Consider the following 18,630-nt stretch of genomic DNA (forward strand, 5'->3'; position numbering starts at 1 on the left):
AATCATATCCTGTTCTGTCACAGATCATTTTGCACCTGCGCCTATTTTTTCCAACAACATACCTTTGTGAAACAGGCTTTTCAAACTTGTTGGTTATCAAAACTAAATGCAGAAGCAGACTTGTTGCAGAAGATAATCTGTGTTGTGCTTTTGCAAAAAACCACTCCAAGAATTTCTGATTTGACTAGAAGAAAGCAAGGACAGACTTCCACTGACGCTTTTTGGGTTTTGTAACTCCAACATTTTAAAATTAAACTCCAACATGTTATAATTGATCTTAATTAGTTTTTTGCTTTCTTTAGCTTTATTTTCTTTTCAAATTTTAATTTTAAAGTTAATAGTTTTGTTTGTACATGACTCTTAATTGTATAAAGCATATTGCAAAATGCACACTTAAAATATTGTAAAGTCTACAATATTTTAAGTAAGCATTGTGCAATCTACCTTATACATTTTATGAGTTACACACATTCAAAAATTTTAAATTAGAGTCTTTGCAATCTAAACATTTTATTCCTTTACAAATATTAACCAAAACATTTAACTGTTTTGTTGATAAACTATTATAAATTAATTTTAAAAAAATTGTAACAAAAAAATATGGTGTCTATAAATAAAATCAGATGTTTAGAAGTCAAAAAACATCGTAGTTAGTTGCAAAAATGCAGTGATTTAGAAGCAATCTTATTAACTTTATTGTTGGGGCTGACACAACTTGGCAAATGTTATCAAGAGGACACAACTTCAGAAAAGTTAGGAATTGCTGCTTTAAAGAGTATGAATAACAAAAATTATGATATAAAAGGTTCATGGTGTCTGTTGGTTTTTTGTACGAAGTACTTTGTGTGTGGCTATTTTTATCCTTATACAATGATAAATTCAAAACAAACATTATTTATTAAATAAAATAATCAATTTATATATAATTAACATACACGATCATAAGTGCTTTGTTCTCTTCTTAACCTATTGTTTGATTCAATAAGTTCTTGCTCCAAAAGCTAGAAAAAATAAATATTACTATATGTATCTAAGTATATCTTTTGTACCTTAAGAGTATTTTTAAATAAAATTTTATTCATAAATATTCACCTTATTTTGTTGTTCCAAAGCTAGTATTTCTGAGCGAAAATAACTCTCTCCAGCTCCTGAATGTTTCTATTTAAAAACATAATTTTTTAATTTTTAAAGTTACATCCAGTGGTGTACCCTCCAGTTTTTTCCCAGTTGCCCTGCGGGCGACTAAAACAGTTTTTATTTTTTATTTGAGCCGTCCGCAATGATAATCAGTAGTCCAGTGTAAAAGTTTTGTTTTTTTGTTTTTTTCTCGGGTGAAAATACTGAGGAAAAAAAATTTTAATGTCTGACTATTAAAATACGTCTAACAAGAAACGGTTTATTTAATAATAGTTATTAATAAAATCAATTAAAAATAAGTTGTCATTTTTTTGTCAATCTTAACAAAGGTTTCATTACGTGAAGCAAAAATTTTGTATATTATATATAGAAAAATATTCTATATCTCAACCTTCAATCAAATTTAATTTAGTTGAATGTTTAAAACATTATGTTTTTAATTTTTTAAACATTTTTTATTATACTAAGACCTTGTTTTTTAGGCAAAAATAATTTCCACGTGCATCGTTAATTGCATTATAATAATAATTTTTCGTATGCATCTTAATAACCTTTTTTATTTTGTTAATTTTAATTGACAAAGTTAAAGTAGAAATTTATTTTACTAATGAAAAACAAGAGATTCAGTGTTATTATTGATTACACTGTCCATTCACGTGATTCAAAATGGACTATATGGTTTGAAAAATAATACAATTGCATTTGGAAATTAAAAAAAAAATGTAATTTTAAAACTCACTTTAAATTGAGAAGAAATGTGCTTTAAAACGCAACAACAATGTTTAAAAAAACAGCACAGTCGCACTTCGAAATATTAAATCGAGTGTCGGCTACTTTTTATTAAGTTTGGTGAAATTATATAATACACAATAGTGTGCTCATTGTTAAACTACTTTAAATGCTTTTTAAAGTTTTCTTTAGAATATTTGCAAGGAATAAAATCTTCATGGATCAAATTATGGTTTTATTAATTAACACACTTTTGTAAGTAACAAACTGTCTGGTCATCCTGCTGGGCTACTGACAAGCATTTTTTTTTTAATTTCAGTCGTCGTTGAAGAAAACAAGTTGTCCCATGCCACTAGACAACCATGCGGGTACACCCCTGACATTTTATTTACTGTCAGTATGACAACAAAAGACGTTATCAGTGTATTATAGTTATGAAAAGTTTTGATCAAACTTTAATCTTATAATTTTAAAATTTTATTGTGAACTAAAATAATTAAAAAATAATATTTTCATAAAAATAAAAGAGAAATACTTGATATTGCTCTAATTGAGATTGCATTAGCTGCAATTTTGAAAGAAGATTTTTTTCTAAAAAAACAAAGAAACAAAAAGGAATAAAAAATAAAACAAATGCTTCATATTTTGCTACAAATTTTGGTGTAACGATTAAGTATATATAAAAAAATGATAAAGTTCACTTTTTGTATTTATATTCTTTTTTTATACTCCCTTTCTTCTTGCATCTCTTCCACTAATAACTCAAATACTGGACTTTCAAAATTTCTATCTCTTCCACTAATAACTCAAATACTGGACTTTCGAAATTTCTATCTTTTCCACTAATAACTCAAAAACTGGACTTTCAAAATTTCTATTTAAGTTGAGCATCCAGACACAGCAAACACAAAAATTTATTTTTTTGTGCAAAAAATTAAACATAGCACATTGTAGTTATTACAAAAACCAAAACAAAATTTTTTACTAAAACTTTATTAAAAACTAACCTTTATCAGATGCCACTTCATGAGTAACCTTTTCAATTTCATCAACAGCTACTTCATATTGCATAGCTTTCATCTAATAACGGATGTTCTTCATATTAAAAACAATTTTTTCAACAACAACAAAAAAAACAAAAGATATAAATAAACAATTTTTGGTTCAATACTTAGGAAAAAATGCTTTCCTTTTGGCTCTGTTTTGATACATACATTTTGGTTCCTAATGCAAGGTTGAATGTTAAATTTGAAATTCCACTCATCCAAGCATTATTATGACCCCTCCGAAATTGTTTTAAAAAAATCCCACAATCTATTATTGTTTAATTAGAATTATTAACTGTTTCCAGAACGTCATTTCCTTATTTTAAGGTAAATTAAAAAACTTTATAGAAAAGTTAAAAAAAAATTTTTTTTACCAACAAATGTCCTTTATGATGTTAACCTAACTTGCAAATGAGGAATGACTATTTTGTGATACTACCACTAAAAATATTACCACCTTAGATTATATGAGCTCCTCCTATCCTTACCCATAATTAAATTATGAATTTTAAATGAGAGCTTTTCTTCATGAAAGGTAAGGTTCACCTATGTATATTACATTCACTGCAGCTAAAAACCACACCTTACTTACACTAATATAAATACTTTTTATAACATTTTATTTTAATTGTATATTATTATAAAAACATCATCAGAATAAAAAGAAATTTATTTTCATATTTTGGATTAAATTTACGCAAAAAAATAGAACTCACATTCATGACAACTCTGGTGACTTCAAACAGTTTTGCAAGATTCTCAGGATCTCTCTCATTCCCCAATGACCCCTGATGTATAAAGAGATTAGTAAAAGAAAATAAATAAAAAAAGAAACCACCTGAAAAACTTTAGTAACAAAATTTAAAAAAAAAAAAACTAGCCCATTCTTTGAATTTTAGGGTCACAGTTATGACCCTAAAATTCAAAGAATTTAAAATAATGAAATTCTCAAGAATTAAAAGAAATTAAAAAAAATATTTAAATCATTTAAAGTAAATTAAAATATTAAAACTTTAATAAAATGCTTACCTGCGACAAAAAAGCAAAATACTCGTCTGCAGCATCTTCATCATTAGCAAGTATAGATATGTCAGCAGCTTTGATGAGATTCCAATCCAAGTTTACCATTATATGAGATATTTAATTCTTAAATGTGGTCATCACTCATGAAAACAAATTTTAAAGATAATGGATAAAATGTTTGTTAACTAAAATTAAAAAAACCATTACATCCTTTTTTGAATATTCTATAATTTCTGGTGCTAAGATAATAATTTTTAACGCATATTTAGTGGCAAGTCATAAGTTTTAGATTTCTTATTTACATATATATTTCTAAGTTTGAACATGGTTTGGACGGATTTTCATGACACCATTATTTATATTTGACACTAAAGGTTTAAGCAACTTTTATTCACCAGATATCTTTTCTTTTATTAACCTATTTTGCATATTAGGATAAAGTATTTTTTTTTGTAATACCACTACTAGGATACTACTTTCCAAGATTCCTACACTTACATCAGATATAAAACCCACAATTAGGGGTTTTATATCAGAGTTTTCTTTTTCCTAGGTAAGTTGGCTTCACCATGGCTAGGGAAACTCCCCTGCCCATTATGGCCTAAAAAAATATAACTCAAACTCATTTTGATTTGATAAACCACAACATATTGTTCAAGTGCTACAATGTTTGTATGTACAATAAACTTTGAATAAAAATTAAATAAATTTTAAACAACTTCAACAAAATAAATTTTAAATAACTTTGAGAAACTTTGTCTTACAAATCTTTACAAAGCAATTATGGTGAGAGCCTGTCGTTTAAAATATAGTTAATTAAAATAGTGGCCATAACTATTGGAAGATTTTCTTTTTTTTTTTTTTAATTAAATTAATTTAATTAAAAAATTAAATAGCTTTTACAATAACATTACACAACAACTGTAAATATAACAACAAAGTAAATATATGTGTTGCTATTTGTAATATCTTTAAATAAGTTTTCTAGTTAATAGTTTATTTAAAATTATGTCTACAGCAGCAAATATCTTTAAAAAATTGTGTAAAAAGATATAAAAAGAATAATCATAAAAATTGGCAATAAAATCATCCATTGATGAGATCTCTTGAAATAATTATTCTCATAACTTCATTTGTTCCTTCGAGTATTTGATGTACACGTGTATCTCTCATAAACTGCTGCACTTGATAATCTTTTAAATACCCATACCCTCCATGCAATTGCAGAGCAGTGTTGCACAGCTAAAAAATAAGCAAATATATTTTTAAATAAAATGCATTCTTTAACATACAATGCATTCTTTAATAAAAAATTAGAAAAAGAAAAAAAAAGAAAGCAAAATAAATACCTCAAAGCATTTGTCTGTAGCTTGGAGTTTAGCCATTGCTGCAAGAACAGGTGCATTGCTTTGGTGGTTATCAATTGCTGTAGCAGCATGTCTGACAAGCAGCCTTGATGCTGTTAAATTTGTCAGCATTTCCGCTAACTTAAATTGAGTGTTCTACATTAAATAACAATGATACATATATAACTTTTTTTTCAAACAGTTTTTTCTTAAAAAGAAGAAAAAAATAAAGAAAAATGAAAATAAAGATAGCTGTCTCAACCCAAACCCTTATCCACTGTAGTGGTAATACTGAACATCCCCCTTGCGTGTTCTACCTAGAATCCCTGTATGTACTGAATCCCCAGCAGCTAACTATTTCTGCATGACGTCAGACTGCTTATCAAAGTATATTATATATATATATATATATATACATACATACATACATACATACATACATACATACATACATACATACATATATATATATATATATATATATATATATATATATATATATATATATATATATATATATATATATATATATCAGTGTTCCACAGAAAGACGTGCGATTGCACACAATTATATGATTACGCAAAAAATACTTTGTTTTGACGATTTGAGCACAGTGCTTGTTATGTTTTCAAAATTTAAAATCGTGCTAAAAAAACTTACTTAAACTTATCTAAAAAAAATCTTTAAAAAAGAAAAAAATTAAAAAAACAAACTTAACTGAAGCAAAAACACAATATATATATATATATATATATATATTATATATATATATATATATATATATATATATATATATATATATGGGCAATTCCACGGCGGAAAATGAAAAAGTAGTAAATTTTTATTCTCTTTTTCTTCAACTTTTAGCAAATGAATATTGATGTAGACACATGAAAGTTTATTTAAAATATACCATTAATACTAAAATTAATTTATGTAAGCCATTCTTATGCCTCTGAAAGTTACAGTTTTTCTCATTGTCGCATGATAAAAAAGGTATCATTGTAAAATGTTATTCTAATAATATATGCAAAAAAAAAATAAAAAGTTTTTTAATAATATATGCAAAAGAGTATTAAATGTTACGTTTTTACATTTAAAGTTTTGAATAACGATGCTTAGTTAAAGCACATTTTTATTTTAAATTTTTGTAACGTAAGTTAAAACTACATGCATTTACTAAAGTTCTGGCACTTTTTCATTAACAAAATGAATTATGTCATTAAGTAAACTTATTTCGTCGCCTTAGGAGAAAAAAAAAATTTTAATGTTAATTGAAATTATTTATATTATTGCTTTTTTATTTGTTTATGTATTCTTATTTTAGTTGACATAAATAAAGATAAGAATTATATAAATATTTGTATTTAGACATTAAAAAAAAAAAAAAGATTTATTTGCCATTCTCCTAATATAAGAAAAATCAGTTAGAATCTTTTGTATTTTTGTTTTAGTAAAACAAATCGTTTGTAAATGCAATTATGGGTCATCCATAAAGCACGTCATCCTTTATTTGTCAATTCATAACCCCTTCCCTCCTGTCACAAACGATCACATATTCCTGTACCCCTCTCCCTCCTTAACTGTGATGGCAGTTTTTTCCTCAAAAATATTTTAAAAGATTTAAATGTAAATATTTTGCAGCATTTTAAAAATTCAACCTAATAAAAATAAGGCAATACACATAAACATAAGGAGTGTAAGTGAAAACTTCAACAAAACAAAGATTTCTTTATTTAAATGACTTAAATAAGTAATAATAAAGTTGTAATACTAAAATAATTTTTTAAAGTTGTTCTTCGTCTTGTGTAAAAACTGTTTTCAATTTGATAACTTTCATAAACGTTATAAAAAATCCCTCAGGAAGAATACCAACAGTTTTTTAAAATTTCCTTTTATTAATTATTGTATTTCTTTTATTTTATATCGTTTTTACTTTTAATGAATGAGTTCAATACTTTTGTTATGTAACTCTAACTCTTAATTATAGATACAGAAAATCCACGATAAATATCACTTGGTAAAGTAAGTTAAATAAATAGTACCAAATAAACAAGTTTATTTTTCTTAGCCCATCACTTCTAATAAAATTTTATATATTTTTTAAATTGGCATAGAATTCTTAACATCTTGTGAAAGTTTCTAATACAAACCGCTTTACTGATTCGCAGAAATCTGACTTAAAAGTTGAGGCAATTTTTTTACCTTGTTTTCTGTGTAACTTAAGTTAAGTGGCATTTCAGTAATAAATCCGCCCTCTTTCAACCAGACTCAAAACTTTTTAGCTTATTTTATTCTTTAGACTAACAGCTTTTGTACAAAATAGTTAAAAGTTTAATTTACAGTTTAAATAGGTAAATATCTAATAAAGTGTTGCATGTGTAACATAAGTTAAAAATGGAATTGCATATATATATATATATATATATATATATATATATATATATATATATATATATATATATATATATATATATATGTATATATATATATATATATATATATATATATATATATATATTATATATATATATATATATATATATATATATATATATATATATATATATATGTATATATATATGTATATATATATAACCCAACTAAAACAAAACTCAACAAACTAAAATGCTTAGTTCATTTAAATCATGTTTTTAATTACATTTGGAAAATTTTTTTATCTTTATTAATGTTTAGAGCATTAATAAACAAAATAGAATTTAATTTTAATGATTGTTTAAAATATACTCACACTTTATTTAAATTAAATTTTTTTTACTAATTTAAAAATATCAGTTTCAATGTAAATGTAAACAAGTAAATAATTACACATTAAAAACTTTCATTCTTTGTTTTAAGGTTTGTACTTTTTTCTTTTTTTTGAAATTAACATTTTTTTAAAACTAACAAAAGATTAACATTTATTATAAAAAGTACATAATTATATAAATCAAAAAAATAAGATTTTATTAATACCTACTATAAAAATTTATTAGAAGTGTCTTGTTACTTCATTAAAAAGTGTTTCGATAATATAAAAACATTAAAGATCAAACTTATATAATTGTAATGGCTTTCTAAAACACTTGCCATTTTTTTTTTCAACAAAGTTTTGTTTATCTTTTAAATGTATTAACTTTAATTATTCTTATATTAAATTTTTTTAAAGAGACTTTCGTTGTCGTTGAAAATCATCGTTTATAAAAACAAAATTATTTTTATTTTTTAATAACGTTTATTATAAAAAATGCATACTTAATAAATTTATATAATATAAATTTAAAAAGTTATATACAATTGCTAATTATACTTAAAAAAAAGAATCATTTTTCAGTAAATTTTTATTTTATTTAAAAGCATTTCGCTAATACAAAAATGTTTGCTAAGAAATTTTGATGTAATTTATTTCACCTAAGGTATAATTTAGAATATTTTTCATTCAGCACGCTTTTAAAATGTTTTTGGAAATAACCACAGTCAAATCGTCAAAGCAAAATGTGATTTGTCTGATTATATAATAACGTGTGATCACATATCTTCCTATGAAAGATTGATATATATATATATTTATATATATATGTAGAGTTCCACGCGGTTAATATAATAAATCTCATTTAAAAAATCACAATTAGGAACATTTTTTTTAACAATTAGTTTATAGTCTTAAATGTCTTAAAAAAATAATGAAACAATAAATAAATAAATAGAACAAGCATTTTATAGATTTTAAAGTAAGAGGAAAAGCATATAATTTGATTTAAGAAAAAGTGCTTAAGTATCATTATTTTTTTAATACCTTGTAGCAATCTAAAATATTAGCAATTAGTTTTAAATGGGTCAACCGCAAAGCTGGTTTAATATTTTAAAGCATCAACATTGAATTTTTAACTATTTACGCGATATAAGCAAATTAGTTTCTTAAATAATCACATTGCGTAGCTGACTTTTTAACTTTAATTTTTTTTTTTAATGCTTGTCAATTATTTACTTAAACTAATTTGCCATTTTAAAGTTTTGTTATAATAAAAAAAATTGGCATCAAATAGTTATAAAAAAATCAACTAAACTTCCTTGCGTAGCTGACTGTCAAAACTAAATAGTTAAATGTCACAAATTTTGTTGTTTTATTTCAATGCAATAAAATGTTTTGCCAAATATATTTTTAACTTCAAAACATTTATATTCAATTAGAAATTATTTGAAATTTCAAAACATAGTCATATAGTCAATTTATAAATATAGAATCATTCCAGGAACCAGTTGCTTTTGCATCTAATGAAAATAAAAAAGGTGTGCATTGAGTAAACATTATAGATTTTTTAAATTATTTTAAAATTTATTTGTATTTGTGTTTAAAATTTATTTGTAGTTTAATTATTTTATTACAGCCATCAAGATAAAAAAATAGAAAAACACTGAATCAAAAGATTTACATGAGTAGAAATCATCACAAGAAAAGAAATACAAAGCTAAAGATAATTCTAGACTTCGAAGACAAATGTGGAAAAAAGATTTTCGAAAAATTGCAGCTGAAAGAACAAAAAGTTTAGAAAGAATGAGAAAAATCTCGACTGTAGCAAAAAGAGGTATCGTCATCTTAAGAATCAAATCACTCACCATTTGCAAATGTGCAAGTTAAAGGAAAGTATATGAAAAAAATGAATCGCTCAAAAGTCCTGTTCAGAAGAAAGAACTGTTCCATTCAACTGTTCAAAACTCAACCATTAACTTATTCAATTCAAAAATCAGCAAAAAATCTCAGAGAGAAAGACTTCATGTTTATTAAAATTTTTTATTGCGACAATGAAATAAGTCGAATTTCCCCCAGAATGGCAGATTATACTTCGGTAGTGATAGGAGACAAAAAGGTACATGTTCAAATCCAACACATGTTATATACGCTAAAAGAAGCTTTTAAAGAATTTAAACTAAACCACACAGATATTAAATTAGGTCTGTCAAAATTTTGTCAGTTGGAACCAATTTACGTTCGATGTCTATCATCAATTCCTCATAACATATGTGTATGCATGTTACATGAAAATGTGCGTAATGCTCTTGAATCACTTTCGCAGGGTTCAGATATATTTTCTACAATTAAAACCGGAAACTTTATGATTCTGAATTTTATTTGTGAAAAACCAACAAAACAATGTTTCAATGCTGTTTGCAAGAAATGTACCATTTATAGTCCTTTTGATAAATTATTACTTCAGTTCAAGCAATTTGAGTTAGACGTTTCATGGGATCAGTGGCAGAAACCTCAAGCAAAATTGTATATTAAAATTGAAAAGAAACAAAGAAGGAACAATTGCAGTCTTATTATAGGAACAAAGAAGGAACAATTGCAGATATTAAAAAAATATGTGCAAAGTTTATTATTCATAGTAATGACGAAAGCAGTCAATCATCCATATTTAAATTAAATATAGAATTAGTGATTTAAAAAGACTCAAATAAGGCTGTTATTCAAGTTGACTGGGCAGAAAATTATACTTGTTTTTACCAAAACAAAATGCAAGCAGCTCATTTTGGTCAAAATCGCATTTCTATTTTTACATGTGCAGTTTGGCATTGTCAAATTAAATCTTTTGTGCTAGTTTTGATTCAAGCGATCATACAAAATTTTCTGTCATTCCAAACATAAATAAAACTATCTAGCTTCTATCAGACAATATTACAGAAGTTAATATTTTCAGTGACAAAACAACATCTTAATTCAAAAATAAGTACATTTTAGCATTAATGAAAATTTTAGAAGAAAAGCATACAATGCAGCTTTCACCAAAAATTGCATGATACCGAAGGAATAAAAACTTATAAATTCACATTAAGTGTCTAGACATTTAGTAGTGACCAAGTATCTTCAAAATGACCTTTATAAAGAGTAGAAACAACTTTTATCACTTCTAAATAAAAGCTTCAAATATAGTATGAAATTTGTTTTATACTTTAATCTGAATTTTAATAAAAATTCGCATGTTGGATTGTAGCTGATAGTTGCGTAGCTGACTTTATGGGTTTTTTGACCTGTAATTATTATTATATTTAAAAAGTTTTATAAATAAAACTTGGACGAAATAATTGTTATTGAAAAAAAAAAAGTTTTTATGAAAATATAAATGATAATTTAAGAGAAAAATTAATTCAAAATTTAAGTTAAAAAAAAAAGAAGCTCAATTGCGTATTGTGTAGCTGACTACTGTCTTTTAGTTCTACTTTTATCAAACTTCCTATTTCTTGTATTTTTTATGAAAAACAATAACAAATGATAATTAGCATATAAAGCAAAAAAAAGAAATTTATATTATATTAAGTCAGCTAAATTTAAAAAAACTTGTTGCACACATTCCGTACCTGATCGAAGAACTCTACATATATATATATATGTGCATGTATATATATATATATATATATATATATATATATATATATATATATATATATATTCATGTATGTATTGAATGATGTATCCTTACTTATATAATACAATATAAACAATGTATAGTATATATAGTAAATTTTTGTTAATCAATAAAAAGTTTTATTGATTTATAAAGAAATTACTTAAAGTTTAATTTTAAAAAGGATTGTAAACAATATTGTTTAATGAAAAACATTATATCAGGAAGAAATTTTTGCTTGTTATTTTTTTTATTTTTTAACTTTTTCGAGTCATGCTGCTCAATATATCAAGATCATCCTGCCATTATGTGTTGGCCCTAACTCATTGGTAATGATCTTTAATTGTTTTAAGATTTTGGTGACTTCTAAGATTTTCAAGAAACTAGTCAAATATGACTATTTATAAAATGAAGTTTTTTACGCATTTTGCATCCAAGATTAAAAAATTTTTTAGTACAAAGAAAATGTAACAATAAAATACTACTTTGATAAATGGTTAGTAACACTGAATTCAGTTTAGGTTAATGGAACAAGAAATTTGCTTGCTTCAACTGCAACCAGATAAGTATTTGTAGAAAAGAGAAAAAGCTGCCTCAGAAGAAAACACATACAAGATTCGCTGCCTGTTCTAACCAAGTAAAAAGTCTTTTGTTTAGACTAGAACAGTAACATCATCAGCATAAAGAGCCACTTTAAAGAAAAAGTTATCAGGATGATAAGTAGTATAGATGAAGAACAACACAAGACCAAATACTGGAACTTTATGGTATCCCTAAATATATATGCATAAATAGTTCTTATATCAAAAACTACTCCTTCATTGATTTAGCCAAATTGAAGTAAAAAACTTTACCGTGCACACCTTACTTAAAAATTAAAAAATCTTTTTTTGAATTCTTTTTTCAAAAACATAATTTGTTTCTAAATTGGAACAATTGAATGTCCAGATGACCTTTTTCGGGATGCCGGGACAGCTTACCTTAAATCGGGATAATCCCAAAAAACTGAAATGTTTTGTCACCCTAATGAAGAAGAGTATTGTCCATCAAGGATAACTTTAATACTGAGGTTAGAAAAAAATGATTTAATAGTTTTAAAAACTTCCCTAGATACACCTCATCCTATAGAAACAACTGAGTGAAATTTGATGTTTTATTTTAAATTTCTATATCTTTAAACACTGCAATATTTTTTAATATTTAATGTATACAGTATACTCTTATAAAAAAATAAAATAAATGCTTTAAAAAATGACTATTTTGTTGTTACTTAAAAGCACTAATAGCAATTAATTTAATTAGTAAGTTTATAAATTGTAATAGAAATTATTTAAAAAAAAAGTTTTATTTAAAAAATAAAAACTTTTTTTTTTAATGGTTAAACGCTTAAATATAATAAATTTATATATAAATTTATTATATTTATATTATTATATATTACAATAAATTATATTTATTTTACAATAAATATAATTTATTGTAAAATAAATATAATTTATTGTAAAATAAATTAATTTAGTTTACAATAAATTAATTTAGTTTTCAATAAATTTATTTATTTTACAATAAGTTAATCTATTTTTCAATAAATTATATTCATAACATTTAATCTTTTTTTAAAGAAAAAATCTTTCTATCAAACAATTGAAAAAAAGATTTTTGCAAAAACATGTTAATCACTTTTGAAAAACTTTTTATTTTATTTTATTAGGGACCAACTGAATCTTTTAAGGTCATGTGACACCACTAAATGACGGAACATTCCTAAGATTTTTTGTACGCTACATTGGAACATCAATAGGAATCCCCAGGAATTTACTGAAAAAATTTTTTTTGAGCATCACCCTAATATATTTATGCTTTATGATAAAAAGATTTATTTTTTAATAGTTCAAGACTAAAATAATTACAATGAACATTACTTCTCCATTCAGACAATATATTATCATAAGCAGTGCTTTTTATAAACAATGTAATTTAACATTTTTATACAGCCAAAAATGTTTTCATTTAAATAATAGATTCAAAAATAACTCTTTGTTTGCTTTTAGTTACTTGATATTTAACCAAAAGGTTGTTATTGCAAAATAAAAATAAAACTGCAGGCTTCAAAAAAGTGTTTTTAAACATAAAAACATTTTTTTTTTTAAATGATAAAATATAAATGATAGGTGGTAAAAAAACATTTTAAAGTTTTTAAAGTGATAAAAAATGATAAGTGGTAAACTATTGAAAACAAAAATTGTAAACATTTTAAAGATTTTGAATTCACAACACAACTTGATCAAATGCTCCAATATTTAATCAAAGTGTTCGATAAAATCAAAAATCAAGTTTTCCTTTGATATAATCAAAGTTTTTATAGAGTTATGAAATTTAATTTTTGAAACCTTGAAAAAATATCTAACGATTATTGCTGCCTATTATAAATTAAAAAAAAAAAGTATTCCAATCAAAATTCAAATATCCTCAAGATTTTAAATATTCACAAATATTAGTAAACATGGAGAAATATAAATAACAATTAATGTTATTATTATAATTAATTAAATGTTGGAGAAAACAACAATCTATTAACTAAATTTTCCCCGTAAATTTTTCAAACTTTTTTTTGTCATGAAATTACTTCATTCTGTTGTACCATCAAATCTTTTAAACCATCGGCCCTATTAAAATAGGAGCAATATTTATAAACATTTATTTCTCAAAATAAACTACCTTTTTATTCAATTACTTCATTAACTGTTTAACTTAATCTCTCAAACTTTTTAACTCAGAAAACTCTTGAATATCAAAAATTTTATTAATATAATAAATTATTGCACACCTAAACAAGTGTTTTGCCAACTTATCCATTATTCTGGCACAACACAGTAGCAGTGGGTAAACCTATGCATTTATTTATAACTTATTGTCTTAAACTTTATGGCTTATTGTCTCAAAATGTATAATTTATTGTATGGAAATGTATAAAGGTAAACTTGATTCAGTTTCAAAAAGTAAAGTTACCTGAAAATCAGCTAATGGTTTGCCAAATTGCTTCCTAGATTTAACATAATCTAAAGCCAATTCTAGTGATTTTTGTGCTGCACCTAAGGAACATGATGCTAAAAAAAATATATATAGTTTTTATTTAAATATTCCATTCATTGAACATTCCTTTACAAAAACAATAAAAATAATTTAGTGGGACAACAAAATAGTTCTCAAATAAGAAAAAAAGAAAACAATACAAAATTGAACAACAGAATTATAAAAACACTATAAATATTATGAATACAGAAAAATATGTTTCATCGGCAATGAAACATATTTTTCATTCCAAGTTAAAGAAAAAACTGATAATTTAACTTTGTTTTAAAAACCAGAAAAATTAAAACAGACAAAAGTTTTTAGAAAATAAAATGAACATATGGCTAAATAAAAAATTTCATTTTTTTACTCTTTTGTTACCAGCCGTTTTTAACAAAAATCTTTTTGCTGTGACCGCAGTTTTTTTTTAAATTTGGATGACATAACATTAAAAACTAATTATAATTTAAACAGCTTTTTAATTAAATAAGTTTTTAAAGCGCATCGTTTAACAACAAGAAATGTAAAGTTCTTAAAACTAGTGTTTTTATAAATAGTAACTAAAACATTAAGTCCAAAAAAAACTCATTTAATGTATAAAAAGAATGTTTTTCTTCAAAAGACTTTTGTAACTACTTAGCTAAATACACTTCTACAAGTTAAATTTTACAGTGTTAACGCTGCTTTTTTTAGAACTAAATTTAAAGAAGTTTTTTTTAAACCAAAAATTTTTCAAGATTTTTTAACTTTGTCAAGTGATAACTTCTGTAGTTACACAATATGGTTCTTATTTGTCTTGATTGTGTAGAAAATTAATTAAACTTTAAGAACAAAAAAATTATGTGTCTAGAATGAAAATTTATGTACAAAAAAGGATAAACCAACAAGCATACTCAAAAGCAGCTACCAGTGGTTTGCAGTAAAAATTCAAAAAAATTAAAAGCCACTATCATCGGCTTGCTGTAGTGAAAGAGTTAAGTAAAAAACTTGCTTTACAATAACTTTTAATTGTTTATTTAAATACTTATACTAAGGTATTTAGTATTTTAGTACTTATACTAAGGTATTTATTCAGCTGTTCTAAACATAATTCAGCTGTTCTAAACATAAATATGACTGATTATTTCAAAATTTCTTAAAATAAATAAAGAAAAAATAAATATAAAAATTTTGGGGCTTACCGATACTAATTCTTCCACCATTTAATGCATTCATTGCAATGTTAAATCCCTGAAAAATTTAAAACAAAAAATAAAAAATTATTTATTTATTATTAGTTTGTTTTATTATTATTATTATTTAATTGTTGTGTACGCAGTGCAGAATTCCTAGTCACAAACTTTCCGCAACACACCAACACTCATCACAATGTTATAATATTATAGCTTATTATTTAAATTGAAGTTATTGTGGATGACATAAAAAAAATAACATTTAAAACAATTCTGTTAAAATCAAAACTTAACTAAAATATGTGCCCATATTTAAAAAAAAAAAACATTACTGCTATTTTATTATGCAACAGTGCTTTTACTAATTAAAGGTTTAAGCAATTAATACCTGCAAATTTTTAGCACCTCTTTTTATTATGCTAGTTAATATCAACACCAAATAGAAAAAAAAAACAATAAAAAAAGGGTGCAATGCAAATGATCATAATTTTTATGATCAGTATTTTTATTAAATGAACCTTAATTTTAAACCAGTAAATTACCAGTTAATTGATTAAATGATCAGTAAATTAATCAAATAACAAGTATTTTAATAACCACAGAAGAACAACCTTAACAGTTTTAAACAACCTTAACAGCTTAGCTTTTGCTGTAGATAATTACTAATATTGAATAAGTAAACCATTTTTTAATTTGTATCAGATATCAAAGACTTTATCAATTACTGCAACAATTGCTAAAGTCTTTGAAGAACCAACTTTTAATAAACAAAAAAAGGATTGTGCATAGATTAACACTGAAAATTTGAGGATAGAATAATTTTTTTATAATACCTGTCCTCTTTGACCAATTATATTTTTTGCAGGTACTTTGCAATTGTCTAAAATTACAGAGCGTGTTGGTTGACTGTTCCAACCAACCTAAAATTGAAAACTTAAAATTAATTGAATTTTAATTTAATCTTAAATAACATTGACTAAATAATTATATATCAAATAAATAACTGAAGTTCAAAAAAAATATTTACTACATGTTTTTCATGTTTCATTACACAATGAAGTGCTTTAAATAATAATATTAGAAAAACCTTTTTTTCCTTTTTTCCAAACTCTAAGCCAGCAGTACCCTTTTCTACAAGAAAACATGTTATTCCTTTGGAACCTATAAAATAACAATTAATATCATACATTTATGATATATTTTTAAACTTTTTTAATAAACCAATCTAAAGTTAAACAAACCGGGTCCATCACTCCTTGCCATGATTGCATAAATATCTGACTCTCCTGCACCACTAATAAACATCTAAAAAAACTGTAACTAATCTGAAAATGTTTTGCAATAATATAAGCAAAGTAATATGAGAACTGCAAAGAGAACAAGGGCTGGGGCAGAGGCATCAAAAATGTTAACAAAAGAGAAATCAACATAAATAAAAAATATAGAAAAAAATTATATTTTTTTGTTAAAACAAGTATCGAGATTTTTTTTTAAATGGGTAATTCAAATAACATACTTTTGAACCATTCAAAATGTAATGGTCTCCATCTTGTCTTGCATTTGTTGATAATGAGGAAGCATCGCTTCCAGAATCTAAAAAAAGTATTTTAAATTTAAGTACTAACTTATTACTATTTTTGGAATATACCAATGTAAAATTAATTTAAATACTTTTTATGGAACATTATAATTTAAAGAAAGTATGTTAGCTTTGTAACATTCCTTCAAGATAATTTACTGTAAGTAAAATTTCTAAAATTTTCTGTTTAATTTCATTTTATTTGTAAGCAACCTACAATAATTTTGTTCACTAAAAAGCTTCTATAATTGCTTAAATCTTACAACTTACAGTCTAACATTGCTACAGGTCATTCATGTACAGTCATTGAAAGTCTTTTATGTACTGATAAAGATTGCTAATACTTCTTTTGTTATTTTCTTACTTGATTACTCCTTGACAGTATCTCCCTAATATTGCTACTTCTATATATCTAACTATGGAAGACATAAAACTTTTAATTTTTTTAAAGGAAAGAAATGGACAAAATGTTAATATGTGGCAATTAAAAAAAATGAAATAAGAAATAACTACAAGAATATACAAAAATCCTTACCTGGTTCTGTTAAACAATAAGATGCTATTCTCTATAAATAATTTTAAAATATTATGGTAACAAATTTCACTAGAGCATATATATATATATATATATATATATATATATATATATATATATATATATATATATATATATATATATATATATACATATATATATATATATATATATATATATATATATATATATATATATATATATATATATACATATACACATTTGGTGACATAATACATTGGTTTTTTCAGAAAAAGAAGAAAAATAATGAAAACAGCAATTGCTGCTCCAACCCAAAATCCATAGTATATAGCAGCACTCCTTTGCATTTTCTTGGTGTTTGACAGCCGATATATGTACTGAAGCCCTCGCTAACTCCCTACTTCATACATACATACATACATACATACATACATACATACATACATACATACATACATACATACATACATACATACATACATACATACATACATACATACATACATACATACAGCATATAAATATATATATATATATATATATATGTATATATATATATATATATATATATATATATATATATATATATATATATATATATATAT

The 18,630-nt window shown here is 24.2% G+C and overlaps 2 protein-coding genes across 2 annotated transcripts in view; both read right to left on the minus strand.

Annotated features, from left to right (window-relative positions):
* LOC100199520 (centrosomal protein of 290 kDa) overlaps window positions 1-4,123 on the minus strand; it is a 116,932-nt gene extending 112,809 nt beyond the window's left edge. Inside the window, exons 1-6 of the mRNA XM_065813716.1 lie at window positions 3,942-4,123; window positions 3,629-3,700; window positions 2,874-2,946; window positions 2,402-2,457; window positions 1,093-1,158; window positions 936-1,001 (exon numbers count right to left, since the gene is read on the minus strand). Coding sequence (XP_065669788.1) covers window positions 936-1,001; window positions 1,093-1,158; window positions 2,402-2,457; window positions 2,874-2,946; window positions 3,629-3,700; window positions 3,942-4,040 — 432 coding nt within the window. The 5' untranslated portion in view covers window positions 4,041-4,123. The remainder of the gene's footprint in view (window positions 1-935; window positions 1,002-1,092; window positions 1,159-2,401; window positions 2,458-2,873; window positions 2,947-3,628; window positions 3,701-3,941) is intronic.
* A 768-nt stretch (window positions 4,124-4,891) lies between these two features.
* The window catches only part of LOC100204837 (isobutyryl-CoA dehydrogenase, mitochondrial), a 52,911-nt gene continuing 39,172 nt past the window's right edge, over window positions 4,892-18,630 (minus strand). The window contains exons 6-14 of the mRNA XM_065813719.1: window positions 18,044-18,074; window positions 17,446-17,522; window positions 17,171-17,234; window positions 17,017-17,090; window positions 16,763-16,849; window positions 15,939-15,987; window positions 14,695-14,792; window positions 5,285-5,437; window positions 4,892-5,177 (exon numbers count right to left, since the gene is read on the minus strand). Of these exons, the coding sequence (XP_065669791.1) occupies window positions 5,022-5,177; window positions 5,285-5,437; window positions 14,695-14,792; window positions 15,939-15,987; window positions 16,763-16,849; window positions 17,017-17,090; window positions 17,171-17,234; window positions 17,446-17,522; window positions 18,044-18,074 (789 nt within the window). The 3' untranslated portion in view covers window positions 4,892-5,021. The remainder of the gene's footprint in view (window positions 5,178-5,284; window positions 5,438-14,694; window positions 14,793-15,938; window positions 15,988-16,762; window positions 16,850-17,016; window positions 17,091-17,170; window positions 17,235-17,445; window positions 17,523-18,043; window positions 18,075-18,630) is intronic.

This window comes from Hydra vulgaris, chromosome 12 (genome assembly GCF_038396675.1).
Source record: "Hydra vulgaris chromosome 12, alternate assembly HydraT2T_AEP".
In the NCBI taxonomy this organism is placed as follows: domain Eukaryota; kingdom Metazoa; phylum Cnidaria; class Hydrozoa; order Anthoathecata; family Hydridae; genus Hydra; species Hydra vulgaris.